This window comes from Ambystoma mexicanum, chromosome 11, assembly GCF_040938575.1.
Source record: "Ambystoma mexicanum isolate Mex_15411 chromosome 11, UKY_AmexF1_1, whole genome shotgun sequence".
NCBI classification, from domain to species: domain Eukaryota; kingdom Metazoa; phylum Chordata; class Amphibia; order Caudata; family Ambystomatidae; genus Ambystoma; species Ambystoma mexicanum.
In genome coordinates, this window is record NC_090934.1 from 29,562,713 (window position 1) to 29,579,865 (window position 17,153).

At 47.0% G+C, this 17,153-nt stretch overlaps 1 protein-coding gene across 1 annotated transcript in view; it reads right to left on the reverse strand.

Annotated features, from left to right (window-relative positions):
- RBBP4 (RB binding protein 4, chromatin remodeling factor) overlaps positions 1–17,153 on the reverse strand; it is a 110,841-nt gene that overhangs the window by 16,703 nt on the left and 76,985 nt on the right. The window contains exons 6-10 of the mRNA XM_069622461.1: positions 8,796–8,956; positions 8,091–8,217; positions 7,914–7,991; positions 7,170–7,246; positions 6,801–6,858 (exon numbers count right to left, since the gene is read on the reverse strand). Of these exons, the coding sequence (XP_069478562.1) occupies positions 6,801–6,858; positions 7,170–7,246; positions 7,914–7,991; positions 8,091–8,217; positions 8,796–8,956 (501 nt within the window). The remainder of the gene's footprint in view (positions 1–6,800; positions 6,859–7,169; positions 7,247–7,913; positions 7,992–8,090; positions 8,218–8,795; positions 8,957–17,153) is intronic.

A 17,153-nucleotide genomic window follows, 5' to 3' on the forward strand; every position in this document is an offset into this window, starting at 1 on the left:
TTTTAGTGAAGGTGTGGTGCACAAGGAGATTAAGGAGGTAACAATTACCCCATTAGTCAAAAAAGCAGGGTTGCATCCCAAAGATCCCGGCAATTTACGGCTCATCACAAATTCGAATTTTATTCTGAAGGTGCTAAATAAAATTCCAACAAACCAACTGCAAAAGAATGTGGAAGATCTGAAGTTACTGTATTAACAATCAGGCTTCCGGGTCTCCCATAGCACCGAATCGGCCATGCTGGACCTTCAGCCACACATGCTAGACTGATAGACAAAGGTAAAACAGGCATTCTCATGCTACTGGACCCAAGTGCTGCCTGCCTTCGACTTGGTGGATCACCAGCTCCTTCAGGAGGCACTGGCTAAAAGAGCAGGTCGCTCACCCAAAACGCTGGCCTGGTTGTCATCTTTTCTGAAAGATGGGAGTGCTAGAGTACACTGGGGTGACAATTTCTCTAAGGCAGCCGCCATTTTATATGGAGTCCCGCAGGGAGCAAGCCTGTCTCCTTTACTGTAGAACCTGAGAAGCCTATGAAATCCTGAAACACATTAGCGTATTCTTCACGAATTACGCCGATGACACGCAGCTGATTTTTGAACTCAAGGGTGATTATACCACTGATTACAGAAAAATTACAGAGGTATATCAGGTTATAGGGTTATAGATTATTGGATGCAACATCATTGGATGTGCTTAAATAATACAAAAACTGAACTGATTATCTTCGGAACGCAACAGGACAGATCGAAGCTGGGGATGGAATATAAGACTTTAACCATCAAAGAGGCTATCATCCCGGTGATGCCGTACGTTAAAACTCTCGGGATGGTGGAAGCATCGGTGGGATCTGAGGTACAGGTTAATTACCTGCAGAAAACCACCACCTACTATTTGCGCCTCTTGAAAGCGATAAGACCTTTCATCAATGAAGTTAACTCTGCGACAATTGCTAGAGCCATCATTTTGACGCATCTTGACTACGGCAATGCCTTATTGCTGGGAGCCATGAAGAGGGAAATCCAAAAGTGCCAAGTCATGGAAAACGATGCAGTTCGCATAGTTAAAAATATTTGTTTATTTATTTGTAGCGCGCGCCAGACCCGAGGGTATCCGGGCGCGTGTTCAAGAATACTTTAAGCTTACATGTTACAGTTACACATTTCAGGAGGGTTACAAGGAGCATTAACAGTAAATGATGACAATGTACGTGTTACAGTTACTACATTTCAGAAGGGTTACAAGGTGCATTAGCAGTAAATGATGACAATGTACGTGTTAGTTACTACATTTCAGGTGGGTTACAGGGTGTGTCAACAGTAAGTGATGACAGTATGCGTGGTTACATGTGCAGGTGAGTGTGCACAGGGATGTGTACACAGTAAGCGTTGAGTGTCGGGAGCAAGGTGGGTTAAGCGGGTGATGAACGCGGTATGCGTTCGGCTGCAGATTTAACAGGTGGGTCAGACGAATAGTCTGAGTCTAGTAGGTTATAGGTCATTTTCTTTGAGCCATTTAATGCAATTGAGTCTGAAGTGTGGATAAGATTGGACAGATCTTAAGGATGATGGGAGGGAGTTCCATAGCTGGGCTGCTTTGACAGGGAAGCTGGTGCCTCCGGCTGTGCTCAGCTTAAATGGGGGCACGGCTAGTTGGTTGGTGTATGCTTCTCTGGTAGGTCTGTTAGAAGTTCTTCTTTTGAATCTTTCTGTTAAGTATTTGGGGGCTAGGTCATTAATACTTTTGAAAGCCAGTGATGCTGTCTTGAGATTAATTTTGTCAGCTGTGGATAGCCAGTTAGATTGTCTTCTGACGTCTGAGATGTGCTATCTTCTTGGGATTCCTAGGGCGGCTCGAAGGGCGTTGTTCTGCAGGGTTTGGATTTTTTGCAATGTGCGTTTATTGGACCCTATGTATAGTGCATTGCAGTCGTCCAATTTGGATAATACCAGGGCTCTTGATAGGGTGAGGCAGCTGGCAGTGGATAGATATGGTTTAGCTGCTCTAATCAGCTTACAGGTGTAAGTGGTGCTAGAGGCCATCGCATTCACCTGCTTTGTTAGGGAGAGGCAAGAGTCGAGGTAAAAACCTAGTGTTTTTACTTCTTTCGCTACTTTAATGGTGTTGCCATCTATGACAAATAATGAGTAGTCATCGTTCAGTTTTTTGATATTTTGTGTGTTCCCCAGTATGATAAGTTCCGTTTTGTCATCATTCAGGCATAGACCATGACGGGCCATCCATGCCTGAATGAGGTATATTCTGTTCACCAAGGCCAAATCCTGCTCATAATCCCACCCGAGAGTGGGATGAGAATCTGAGTGTCATCTGCATAGTTTGTGTAGGTGACACCCAGAAGGTCCAGATCATCGAACAGGGGCTTTGTGAAGATGTTATACATGGTCGGAGAGACACAGGATCCCTGGGGGACGCCACATGTGATAGGTACTGGGTCAGCCGCTGCGGAGGTGGAGAAAACTCATGGTTCTGCCGCTTAGGAACGACCTGATCCATGCAATGGCATGTGTGGAGAAGTGGGCCGCGGTTTCCAAGTGGGTACAGAGCACATCATGATCCACCAGGTCAAATGCCGCTGAGAGGTCCAGTAGGAGGAGAAGGGCAGTTTTTCCAAGATCTCTCAGCTCATCGACTTGGGTTTTGAGATCGGTAAGTGCAGTTTCGGTGCCATGTTGAGACCTGAAGCCTGACTGTCTGGTACCTAATAGTTGGTGCAAATCCAGATATTTTTGGATCTGTAGGTAGGCCACTTTGTCTAGGATTTTTAGCAGAAATGGTACCGTGGTGATTGGTCTGTAGTTAGTCGGGATGGCGGGGTCCAAGGTTTGCTTTTTAAGGAGGGGGAGGACCCATGATTGCTTAAGATTGTCTGGTATAGTGCCTGATGCAAAGGAAGCATTAATAAGTTTGGTGATAAATGGGGAAAGGTCTCTGGCCGCGTCTTTTATCAGTTGGGCTGGGCATATGTCGCCTCGACAGTTAGTTGGTTTGAGCGAGAGTATTATTTTTTCAATCTCCAAGATTGTTATTTTGGTGAAGTTGAATTTGTGTTCTGGCTTGGTGGGGGTGGGTGGTTTACCACTTGGATTGGTTGAGGTGGGTATAGCTTGTTTCTTTTTCTCAATTTTGGTTTGGAGTGTGGCAATTTTGTTGTTTAGAGCTTTTTGGATGTTGGAACATCACGTTTTATTTTTATCGCAGTTGTCTGGAGCAGGGATAGGGTTTTCTAGTTCCTTTAGTATAAGAAATAGTTCTTTGGTTCCAGACTTAGCCTGTAGTATTCTGTTGTTGAAGTTTTCTTTTTTGGCCTTCCTCATTTCATTTTTGTAGATCTTAGAGGCACTGATGAGAGCTATTTTTTAGTCTCTGATGGAGTTAGTCACCAGGCGGATTCGCATTTGCGTTTTGCAATTCTTAGGGATTTGAGGTGAGGGGTGAACCAGGTATTGTGTGCTCTGGGCTTGCGTTTTCTCATTTTCAACGGGGCGATAGTGTCCAAGGATGTGGCCATGGTTGAGTTGAATTCGTTCACTAGGGCTGTTGGGTTTAGCGATTCAGATAAGGAATTTAGGGTTGGGAGGATAAGTGGTAGCAGTTTGTCTGTAGTTATGTTTTTTTTTATTTCTGGTCGGTATGGGTGGGGCCAGTACAATTTCCTTGGGTTGGGTGGCGTTTTCATTTATCAGAAAGGTTATTAGTGCATGATCTGTCCAGATTTGTGGGCAGATATCGGTGATTGTTACATTACAGTTGTGGTTGGCTACCCAGTCGAGTGTTCGACCTTTTTCGTGGGTGGGTTGTGAGATTCTTTGGGTAAATCCCAGTTCTGTGATGACATTGGCAATGTTAGTCGCTTGCAAGTCTTTGTGGTCATTGAAACCTAGGTTCATGTCTCCCAGGAGGATGGCTTGCGATGAGTTTTTTAGATTATTTGAGAGGATCATAGAGATGTCCTCCTAAAAGGTTCCGATGGGACCTGGAGGCCTATAGATGAGGTGTATATTGATAGATTGGGAGGGTGATGTTGAGAGTTTGGCAGTTAAGGATTCACAAGATTTGGTGATTGAGGGCATTTCTATTGTTATGGCAAGGTTGTTTTTAGCGATGATGGCTAGGCCGCCTCCAAGAGTTGGTTCTGTCCTCTCTGAGAATGTTGTAGTTAGGGGGCAGGGCAAGCATCAAAGCGGGTCCTGCTGCTTGGTGAAGCCAGGTTTCCGTTATGGCTAGAAGGTCATAATCGCCTATTTGGATGAGATCGGCAATTTCGGTGGCATGCGCTTGATCTAGCATTAAGGGCACAATTCAGCGGTATTTTTGGTTTGGGTGTCGCAGGGGTGACATGGCTTTTCTTTTTGGTGGGTCTGTTGCTTGATTTGCGGTGGTGGTTAGTAGGACTGCAAGCGTGAGAATCTCTTTTGGTGGGGGATGCGTCTAGTTTGGGGGCATTGCGTTGGTGGTTTCTTGTATTGCTAGGTTTGGTGGCTAGTCTGGCTGGTGGTTCATAGATTTTGGGTAGTCTAGATCGTAGTTTTACATTTCTACTTAAGGTATCGCATGGGATATTTGTTATGGGGTGGTAGGTGGGTGGTAGGTATCTTTATCTCTATAGTTTGTGGGTTAGTGTCTGGGGTGCTGGTCAGTCGGGGCTCGTCATCAGAGTTTGACGTTGCAGTGGGCATAGGCTGCGGTCTGTGGTTTGCTGTTGTCATTGTGGGGCAAAGGGTGATCAGGAGGAAGAGGATGGGGATCATCCTATAGAGCGTACAATGGCTGTCAACACAGTGGCTAAGTATGGGCAGTGGTAACACAATGGCTAGGTATGGGCGGTTTTAAAACAGAACATGTATCAATAGGGAGAAGAGCCCTCCACTGGTTAAGAGCGGAGGACAGAGTTAACTTTAAGGTCATGACAATAATCCATAGATGCTTATATGGAGAAGCCTGAGCTATTTAAAAAAAAAAAAAAAACACATTTCTCCTTTTACAAACCCTGAAGATGCTTAAGATCAACAGACAGGATTACTTTAAACATAACCTTGTGCTAATCATGCACTCGGGCGAGGTCGGTCCTTTCCGGTAAAGGTAGCACACTACTGGAACAAATTGCAGATGGTATTACGACAAGAAGTGAACCACCAGAGGTTCAGGAAATTGCTGAAAACCCCAATGAACAGTGCAGATCATCCTTTATTTTCAACTTTAGTTTAACAAAGAGAACTGTGTATTTGATCTTTCTTGGTTCTGCGCGCTCGGATGCCTGCGGGCTAGCAGCGCGTTACAAGCAGACACATAGCATAACACAACATAGGAAAGCTCCAGAGCAGGCAGCCAATTGAAGAGCTTTAAACCTACGCGAGTTCATTCATGAGATTTGGCTCTTCCTGGTGCGATGCCGATAGGAATTGCAGATGCATCAAATTGCCTATGATGATGTAAGCTTTTCTAACCCATTTGATGGGGACCCCTCACTAATCAAGTTTCACACTTCAGCAAATGTCATCGGAAACACATTATTCCTCATGGTATGGCCAGCTGATTAGAGGGAGGGTTTACTTTTGGACTAACGTCATAACAGAGTTGTATGCATTGTTTTTTAGATTGTGCCAAGTTAATCCACTTTTAAAGTGAATTTTGAGTTTATGGTAACACCAAGAAGCAAACTGAGGCAGGGCTCCAAATAAGATTTTGATGTGGGAATATGCTCCCCAGCCATTTTTTACACTATTACAGTTCCAATTGGAGGTATTTATCAGTAAAACTAGTAATTTATAGCAAGAGGGGTAACTTGTTGCTAATTGCTCACCTAATGTTGGGGTAAGGCAGAGCTGTGTCCTGGCACCACTGTTTAAATGTGTGTGTTGTCACTGACAACTTAAACAAATTGACAGTAGACACCAAACATTGGGACATCAATCATGTGCACCGCTGCATATGCGGACAATGTGGCCCCAATTACCAGGACCCACAAAGATACCCTTGAGAAAGGCTACTACCTACATGTTAGCTTTGGCAATACATGTGCAGGGGAACTTGGGGAGTTTCCAAACACCCCTCAACCCCAAAACCAGGTCCTTACCTGAACAGGTAAAGAACAGCCCACAAACTGTCCCGGGATTGGGGGTGGGGGGAGGGGTTAGGGAGAGTATGGAGGAAAGGGCCTGGCCCATCAAGATTGAGTGGGGCGGGAGGCTAGTGTGATGTTGAATGGACTGAGAAAACAGTCTGCTGTGTTGGGGCCCAAGGCTGCAGAAAGGCATCACAAGCACCTGTGCAGCAGTCTCATGAGCGAGGTTGCACAAGTTTGGAGGGAGAATGATGTAGGAGTGGAGAAAGCTTTGGTACAATAACGTACCTTGTGACAAGCTCGGAAGAATGTGTAGACTAAATGGAGTGAAGGCTTCAGACTTCAGTGACTCCCCAAAAACAATAAGTCTACATCTGTAGCCTAAAAAAGGAATCCCATCAACAAGCAAAGAAAACTGACTGGTCACAGGTACCAAAGGTTCTACTCTAGCAACCATTGCGTGCTAAGGTTGCCAGCCTTCACAGATCCTACACCCGGAATAAGTCCTGCGAACACTGACCCTTTAGTACAGTGCAAGCAAACATTTTGACCTCTTTCACCACGAAGAACAGGGACGTGTTCAATGAAAACTGCAACATAACCAAATGTGGGAACAATGGTGTAATCTCATGGAATGCATTGCGGAAATTAATCCTCCAGGCCACTATACGCGAGAGGGTATTTCAGTTACTTAGCCAAGGCCTGCAGCCAGTAACTTACCAACAGCTCAGGTGGGCCGTCCTCTGCATCTTCGGGAGACTGTTCCTCGCCAATTTTACTGAAAAACAGAAAATTACATTAGGAAGGTGCAGCAATTAAGTGTAAAACCGTGTTACTGTGCAAGCTGGGTGATAAGGGTCTCACTCCGTATACACAGCATCCAAGATAGATGGGCAAAGCCCACTACCAACTAGGAGCTCAGAACAGTGTGAGCAACATGATTGGGAAAGCAAAGATGGACACTTGCCTGGAGCTACCAACCACCCAGAACGCCAGATCAGCAACACAGAAGTGGCATAAGCATTAACAGCAGTCAGCGGCTACCTTAGATTGCCAGACATTAACAGTATACCAAGTGGCTGGCATCACCTTAGGTCCCAGACATTAAGCCTTCGGTCTGTGCCACTGGAGGCCAGAATAGTTTCGTTATGTGGAGACCACTGCACCTATAAAGAAAGAAAAAAAGTTCAGAATCAAACTGTGCATTCCCTGTACAAAATAAAAACTAATTCATTAAAACACTGTAGAATGGATGGCAATTGCAGATTAAGGTTCCCCATCTGTAGCAAATTCAGCATTGCATCCTCAAGTCAGCCTTCGTACTCTTTCAACATTGTTGTAGCCATTGTAGGTGTTCGAAACCTTGAACTATTTTTGAGATTCTATTTCAAAAGAATTGCATTACCCATTTGAGAGAATGGTTAACATACCTTCTAAGCTCCTCACTGGAAATGCTTTATGGACCCGGTGTTAAAAGTATCGAAAACGTATCACAAACAAGCATGCACACAACAAAATCCAAGGGTATCCTCTCAAAAGGCTAGAGAGGTCATGCCATCACTTTTTACAATGCAAAGTTAAAACGCTATTTGCTTTCTGGCTTCAGGTGGTGCAGCCCGCAACTGAACAAGAAAAGGAAATTATTCTTCAAGCAAACAAATTAAATTGAGAAAAAGGACCGTAAAAGTGGGCTGTCCCATCCGGTTTGGTCGCTTCAAAAGGGTTTTCTGCTACACACACTGGGCTATATGCAAGAAATCCCTCAAATATATGTAGAGAGTCCATATACAAGTAAATACATATGGGAAAAAGCCAGCAAGAGTACATGAGTACCTGAAAGATTTCATCCTTGTGCGATTCAAAAGAATGCAGCTTCAATTTCAAGTTCCTCAGATCCCACAAGGCCACAGTCTGAACAGGGAACAGAAACGGTCAATGAGGCATGCAAATTAAGTCACCAAAAGTGAATTCAAGCCCCAAATCTCTGCCCAAGTCTCAGGCCAGACGTACCTTATCAGCAGAACCTGTGGCCAGGATAAACTCACTGTACGGATTAAAGGACAGGCAGTTCACTTCAGCCGTGTGAGCATCCACAGAGTGGCTGGGTTTGGAGGTGTTGTTTGAGCGAGTGTCCCATCTAAAATAGATTAGAAAGTAAATAGGACATGCGTGACAAATATGCACTTCATTGCAACCCGGGTAAGCCTGGACCAGGAGTGGCTCAGAACAAGCAGGCAACCATGTGCACTAAGGAAGGGTCTGGAATCTTTGGCTTGCATAGTCACTGGTGAAGGATCATGGACATTTTAAATCCAAACATCTGAAGAGCCATCAATGCAGACACCCTGTGCCCAGGGCTAAGCGCTCCACTGACACTGGCCATCAGGAACAAGCTGCAAAGATGGTGCATAGGTCCAAGACTACACATACTACCCATATACCTTAAAGGCAAGAACACTGAACACATGCCACATTTCATTTAGAAATCCCATAGAAAGCACCACCACAAGAAGTGCAGCTTCACAGCCAAACAGGAAGGCTAGGAAACCCCTAAAAGATGGCTTGCTACCCACCAGAGCATGCACCCCCGAGTGCAGAAAAGGATTGAGACGCATTAATATTCGTATCTGGTTCTTATTTCCAACCAGGGGTCACAGAAAACCAACCCTGCTCAGGGAGAACCTCTAATAAGAAAAGGACGCCAGCACTACTTACATCATCAACTTTTGATCATCGGCCACAGATCCAAAGAGAGACTCGTGAAGCAGATGCCAGGACACGTCCTCCACAACTGCAGTGTGCCCAGTGAAGATAGTCTTTGCATCCACCACCTTTCCCTCCTTTGGGACAGCACTGATATCCCACAAGCAGATAGTCTGAAATGAGAGCGCAAGCGCAAGATGAAAACAAGCTTCCTGAGCAACTGCCCCACCAACCGAAAAACAGACCTCTGTATTGCATATTCGAGACATGGTGTTCCAATAAAAAGCATCTGCGATACAGACAGCCAGGGTAAACCCGCATGCAGGTGCCTTCCATTACAGAGATTTGACCAGTGCAGCAGGAATAAGGGGGTTGAAACATCAAGGGTCTGCAATCTCTGGCCCACGTTTTCGACTTCACCACCCACCAGCAATAGTCAGCATAGCTTGTGCGGCATCCTGGGAGACTTAGTCCAAATCACCTGGAGAGCTGCAGATTGTATATTACTGTACTAGGTGGGGAGTGAAACAGCCTGACAAAGGAACAGAGGCAGATTTATAGCGGGGGAGGGGGTGGCAGTGTATTTACATCAGTGCTCTGCAAACCATGACTCTTGGCACACGTAGAACTAATTTTGCGGCACACTCGCAGGCTATAAATACAGATATGAATTGCAAGCACTGTATTTGCCGGGTAGAAAAATGCAAAAGAAACAGTTAAATTACACTTTTTGTCGAGATACGAGAGTGTTGTGAAGCAATAGTGCCTAATGTTAACAGTTGCCCCTCTTGCAGCTTTTAAGTGTTGCTAATGAAAAGCAGCTGCGGTCACACAGCTGATTGGGTTGAGAAATTATTGGATAGTCTCATTTTACTTTACACTAAACATCTCGTCTGCTTTTTTGCTACTGTTTCCTTGTGGACTCAGAGGACTTTGTTATATCTAACCAGCACTGTGTGCTCAGGCGGATTGCTTTCACTGTGACACCATCATTTTGATTGACACTTTCAACCAAGGCCCGCCCAGGAAAAGGCGTGTCATTGTTTCTACAAAGGGGGCTCTCAAGCGCACAGCGCGCGCACGAACAAGTTCACGGATAAGTTCCGCTTTGCCGCTCGTGAAGACTACTCATCTGCTTTTTTGATACGGTGTTTCCTTGTGGACTCAGGTCTTCGCTATATCTAACCAGGTGATTTGTTTGCTTGGAACTGATTGGAACTGAAGCCTGGAATCAATTGGAACTCGGTTGGGCGTTACACTATCAAGTCTGATCTTTCATTTGTTTGTTTTTTCTATGATCTAGCACTGCATGCTCAAGCGGATTGCCTTCACTGGGACACCATTTTGATTGACACTTTCAACCAAGGCCCGCCCAGGAAAAGGTGTGTCATTGTTTCTACAAAGGGCGCTCTCAGGCACACGAGCAAGTTCACGGATAAGTTCCGCTTTGCCGCGAAGCAGTGGCCGTGGCTTGTCCTTTGTGAGTTTTGTACTCTGATAACTTGCTGTTTCGAATAACCTTTACTAGGCGGCTATTTTGATTTATGGCTTTTGTGCCCTATTCTTTAAAAACAAATATGCCAGATAACGCCATAAAACAAAGACATTTCAATCACAATTACCATCTTTTATCCCATCACCTAGGCTTCCTGATACCCAGCCCGCTGTATCCCAAAATGTGTTGTTGCCGCAAAAAAATGATGCCTGACTGAATACGCAATAAGAGGTGACTGGTGACAGTGAAGATATCGCGTTCAATTACGCGCCTCAAACGGTGCATCGAATTCCGGCCCCTTTACTGGCGAGTCCACGGCCAGATCATCCCATTTCTGACAAAACTATTCTTGCCGCCTTCAAATCGAGAAATGGAAAGAGGAAATTTAGCACAAACTCTGTAACTAACTTGTCACCAATTAGGCCGATTGCACTAGATGGCTCAAGCATATTAATATATGCTAGTCAGTGTGAATCTTCGACTTCTTTGAAATCCAATCACACAGCTGTTCTAATGCGGATATTTCACACGAGTCCCACTCCACTCCTGCGAATTCAGCCATTGCTTCCTTTGCTCTCCCTACACCGAGAGCGGTCAAACCATCTGCTTGTGTAGTGCCCTCAACGCCAAAAATGTTAGAACTGGGTTTGCATGCGATCAACACCTCAGTTCTTGGCCTACATAAAATCTTTGACATATTAAATGATAAAATGAATAAACAGGGAGTTCAACTGGATGAGATCACACAATGGATTCAGCGCTACAATCCCACTGCTGGGATGGTTCCCTCTCCTCGAGAAGGGAGTAGTTTCTTACCTGTAACTCCATTTCTCCAGCGTTGGTATCTTTCATGGATTCACATGCTTAGAATATTCCCCGTCGTCAGACTGGGGACCCTCGGTACACATATATAGTCGTTTCCTATAGGAAAAACTTCCGACACTTGTGTGTCCTATCCACATCTAGGTCCTCCCCGGGGACGTCCACGCACGCCCCATAGGACGTAATGGTATATAAGCCCCGCCCCTGCGGGTCCCGTCAGATTTCAACCCCTCCAAAGAAGAAAGGGGTAACCTGTTTATGCACATATCCTGCACATTGCATTCCGGGGAGGCTGGTGGGCACATGTGAATCCATGAAAGATACCAACGCTGGAGAAATGGAGTTACAGGTAAGAAACTACTCCCTTCTCCAGCATTGGATCTTTCATGGATTCACATGCTTAGAATAGATTGTATAGCAGTATCCTAGAAGGAGGTGAGAATGCAACGCAACATACATTACAAAATTAAACCACTCCCAGTCCAAATGTATGTGTGTATATATATATATATATATATATATATATATACACACATACATATACACGTAAGCAGTAACATATTTATATTAAGGCGATACATCAAGGAAAAAACCAAACATCGGCAAGGTAAAAGACAACAGTTTCACCATTTGGCTTACCTCATTGAAAAAGATGGCGCAGCACTGCCCTCCCCATCTGTACTTCATCCGCATGCTGCCTTTCCAGGCAGTAATGGCGTGTGAACGTGTGTGGGACAGACCACACCGCCGCCTGGCAGATGTCTGTCAGAGGAATTCCTGCCCACAGCGCCGCGGAGGAGGCTGTCGATCTCGTCGAATGGGCTCTAGGGTGCCCTTGTAAGGGTCTCCCGGCCTTGGAGTGACTAAAAGCAATTGCCGACGAGACCCATCGGGCCAGTCCTTGCTTGGAGATTGCCCTCCCTCTCGTCGACGGACCATATGCAATGAACAGCTGTCTGGTAGTTCTGAGTTCTTGCGTTCTTTGCAGATAAAACTTTAACGCTCTTTTCACATCGAGCGTATGAAGAGCCTTTTCCGCCGTCGACGACGGGGTCGCAAAGAAAGTAGGGAGAGCAATGGTCGAGTGCTTGTGATAGATCGTCGGTACTTTCGGGATGAAAGTAGGATTAGTTGATAGTATCACTTTATCTTTAAAGAATCTCATATATGGAGGGTCTATGACTAATGCCTGTAATTCCGATACTCTTCTAGCTGACGTAATGGCAATTAAGAAAGCCAGCTTCCACGATAGGAACTGCATGGATGAAGAGGACATTGGTTCGAAAGGAGGTTTCATTAAAGCTGCCAACACCACATTTAGACTCCACGACGGTGGGAACCGCTTCGTAGGGGGAAAAGTTCTAAAGAGACCCCTCATGAAATGTTTCACCAGTCTGTCGCTGAATAATGGTGAAGACTGTCTCCTCCTCGTAAATCTTGAAATGGCCGCCAAGTGCACTTTGATGGACGACGATGACAGCCCACTCTCAGCTAGGTGAAGAAGATACGGAAGAATTTGCTCAGGGGTTACTTCTAAAGGCTGAATTTCGTGCTGTGTTTGACACCACGTACAGAACCTTCGCCATTTGCATATGTATGATTTGTTAGTCGAAGGGGCTCTAGCCGCCTGCAGAATTCTCCGGCAATCCGACGAGACTTTCAAGCTGCCGAACTCTGAAAAGTCAGGAGCCAGGCTGTTAAGTTTAGGCTGTCCGGATTGTGGTGCCACACCGTTCCCTTGTCCCTGGACAGTAGGTTCGGCACTTTCTGGAGAGTTATAGGCTGTTCCAACGACAGATGAAGGAGGTCGGAAAACCATGGTTGTCTCGGCCAATACGGTGCCACTAGAATGACCCGGCATTTGTACCTGCGAATCCCCTGGATTGTCCGCCGTATAAGGGGGAGCGGAGGGAAAGCGTACAGGAATTTGTCCGTCCAAGGAAACGAGAACGCTTCCCCCAGGGATCCTTTTTGAGGCCATCTGCTCGCGAACTGTTCGCATTTCCTGTTTTCTTTCGTTGCGAAGAGGTCGATTGATGAGGTCCCCCACCTTTCGAAGATTATTTGTAGCTGACCGTTGTCCAGCTCCCACTCGTGTATTTGAGCCATTGTCCTGCTCAGGGAATCCGCCTGCACATTCTTCACACCCGGGAGATGGTAAGCCACTAAGGATATGTTGTGTTTCAACGCCCAGTGCCAGATCTTTTGAGCTTCCGCCGAAAGGGTCCTGGATCTGGTGCCGCCTTGCTTTATCAAGTAGAACATGGCTGTCGTGTTGTCTGTCAGCACTCTTACTTTTGATCCTTTGATATGTGGAAGGAATGATTTCAAGGCCCACCTCACTATCCTCAGTTCCAGCACGTTGATGTGTAGGTGCGATTCGGTCGAAGACCATCTGCCCTGGGTTTGGTGATCGTTCATGTGTGCTCCCCAGCCCGTCAGGGAGGCGTCCGTGATGGTGTTCTGAAATTCCGGCTCTTGTAGAGGAACCCTCTGTCCAGGTTGTGAAAGATTTTCCACCATTGGAGGGATCTGATGACACCCTCGTCGTCGACGGTTATCCTGTCTGACCACCGGCCCGTAGCCTGCTTCCATCTGTCCGACAGGAACTCCTGTAGAGGCCTCATGAACAACCGGCAGTTTGCTACTAGGTGGATGCACGAAGCCATGGAACCCAGGATTGCCACATATTTCCTCACGGAAAATGTGCTCTGTAGGCGATGTCGACTCGTCAGTAGTTCGATCTTCAATATTCTGTCTAGGGACGGTTTCACTATTCCCGAGTGGGTTTCGAATTGAGCTCCCAAGAACTTCAAGCTCCTTGAGGGCTTTAGAGAAGACTTTTCGAAGTTCACTGCGAACCCCAGTCGTTGCAGAAGTTGTAAGGTGGCTTGTACGCTGTCGTTGGTCGACGCTGGGGAGGATCCCCTCACAAGCCAGTCGTCGAGGTACGGGTATACATGATGCCCTCGCTTTCGCAGCCAGGCTGCCACAGGTGCCAAACATTTTGTAAACGTTCTTGGGGAGGACTTTAGACCAAATGGGAGCACTGCAAATTGGTAGTGTGTCTGACCTAACATGAACCTCAGAAACCACCTGTGTTTCTGGCACACCGGAATGTGGAAGTACGCGTCCTGTAGATCTAGTGACGCCAAAAAATCGTCCCTTTGGACGGATCTGATCACCTCCTGCAGTGTAAGCATTTTGAATTTTTGACTCTGTAGGGTCTTGTTGAGGTCTCGCAGGTCGAGAATAGGGTGCCATTTTCCGTTTGGCTTCTTTACCACAAAACACCGTGAGTATACCCCTAGGCCTTTCTGCGATGCAGGGACTAATTCGATGCCGCCTTTCTGTAACATGAATGTTACTTCCTGCCGCAAGATGTTTAGATGTGGCTGGGATAGGTGTATTGGTGGACATTTTGGAGGTTTGCATTTGAACAATAGGGAGTGTCCGTACCTCACAGTGTCCAAAACCCACTGATCTGTTGTGATGGTCTCCCATTCCTCGATGCAGCTTGACACCCTTCCTCCCAGAACGGTACGCTTCCCGTCATTGTTGGTCTTTCTGTTTGCTCGTCGACGACGAATAAGTTGGTCGTCTCTTGGAGGACTGGAAGTTTCTGCGCCGGCTTGAGGTCTGAGAGGCGCGTCTATATCCTTGGGAAGGATACGCTGATCTACCAAAGGATCTATCCCTGGTTGCCGAGAATCTTGAGTTTCCAGATGCTCCTCTAAAGGGACGAAAAGAACGAAAGGGCTTACCACTCTGGAGAGCACCCAACGAGCATGCTGTATCTGAGTCCTCCTTCATGCCCTGCAAGGCCTCGTCCACCTTTTCTCCGAAAAGAAGATCACCTTCGAAGGGCATGTCCAAAACTTTATACTGTACTTCGGGTCTGAAGTTGGTGCACTTAAGCCAAGCCTGGCGTCTTAGAACAACTCCGTTATTTATTTGTTTAAAGCCCGAATCTGCCAGGTCCACCGCTATGTTAATAGCATGATTAGATGCTTCTTCGCCTTCTCGAACCAAGGACATCGCCGTTCTTCTATGTTCTTCCGGGAGGTGGTCCAGGATAGGTGCCAGTCTGTGCCACATCTCCCTGTCATATCTGGCCACAATCGCCAGGGAGTTAGCCGCTTTCACCGTTGAGGCCCCCACAGAAAGAACCTTCTTACCAAACACGTCTTGGCGCCTCGCCTCATTATCTGGAGGGGTAGAGCATTTATGTTGGGCCTTTGCTTTTCTCGTCGCCGCCGACGACACCACCGAGTCCGGTGTAGGCTGAGCCGAAAGACACTTCGGTGTAGAGTCTGGTACTTTAAATTTCTTTTCAATGCGGCCTTTGACAGCAGGCTCAGAAAATGGGTGACGCATGGTTTGAACACCTTCTTTCCAGACATGGTCTAAAATGGGTATTGAGAATATTGAGAGTCTACTCTTGCCCATATGGTCAAAAAGAAAGCAGTCCTTTTTCTCCTCCTGTTGGACCAGGCCAAACTCCTTGCACGCTTTTTCCATCATGGAATGAAAAGCACCTATATCGTCCGGTGGTGACGGGTGAGTGGGACTCTGGTGTTTCCATTTCCACATCCGACACCCAGGATGGATCCCTAGATGGTGAGAGGGATATATCTGAAGCTGACCCGTGGTCAGATAGGGAGTCCGAAAGCTCACCCTCCTCCTGGACTGCTGGAATAGTTGGAACCCCGATCGATCTAGTCGTGAGGTGTGAAGGGCCGGGCTCGTCGACGGGGGGTGTCGACGGTACAGGTGGAAGCCTTTCGTCCAGCGATTTCAGCAGCGAGTGTAAGGAGGACAGTACCTCCATGGACAGGGTCGCCTGAGAGCTTGGAGGTTGGGTAAACACCTGAGAGCAGGTTGCTCCTGATGGGAACCTGGCTCGTAGACCGAGGTCCTCCGGGCTCACAATTCTGAAGCCGTCTTCTTTCGAGGCAATTGACGCTGCCTGTTCCTGTAGCAATGTGTCAGGCAACCCCATATCGAATACTTCTGGTCTCCAGGCCAGAACTTCCGTCGACGAGGACATCGTCGCCGAGGCCGTCGCTGGGTTGATGACAGGTGAAATCGACGGCGTCAGAGGCAGAGAGGACACCGACGGGTTCGTCGTCGTCGACGTTGGGCCTGCAGGTGGTTTAGGCGGTCCCGCCTTCACAGCGCTCTCCCTGCGTTTATCCGAATCTCTACTCGTGGCTGATCTGTGTTGATCGCCCGAGGAGGATTTAGGCCTTTCCTTTCCTTCGACGAAGTTGACAAAGATGTCTTTCTTGCAGAGTCTTTAGAAGAGTCCTTAGAAGAGTGACTTCGTGGAATGTCCTTTTCCACAGGTCGTGACTTCTTAGCCGGAGGTTCCGACGAAGTTGAGCGTCGAGGGGCTCCTGATGGTTTCGCAGAGGCCACGCTGCGCACAGAGCCCACCTCTGACTGAGGGCACGCTCCCGCACCGTCATTTAACCAGGATACCAGCCGTCGATTTCGATCCTTCCGGGTTTTCTGGGAAAAACCTTTACATATTTCACACTGGTCTGCCAAGTGGTGAGGGTGGAGGCAATAAATACAGTCTAAATGGCTGTCCCCCTCGTAAACCTTCTTCAATCCGCACGTGGCACACGGGCGAAATAGAGGTTTTCCCGACATCCCGATAAAATTAACAAACTCACAGGAGTTCGACAATTCGAAAAATCTAGCAGTAGAGACTACGCGAGGAGATCCCACTATCTTTGGAGACGGTTGAAATCTGATGGGACCCGCGGGGGCGGGGCTTATATACCATTACGTCCTATGGGGCGTGCGTGGACGTCCCCGGGGAGGACGTGGATAGGACACACAAGTGTCGGAAGTTTTTCCTGTAGGAAACGACTATATATGTGTACCAAGGGTCCCCAGTCTGACGACGGGGAATATTCTAAGCATGTGAATCCATGAAAGATCCAATTCTGGAGAAGGGGCGTTGCCCGCAATGGAGGCCGCCATCATAACCTGTGGTAGTTTTACTGATTTAGCACACTCTCAAACAGCAGCTCAGGTCCTTT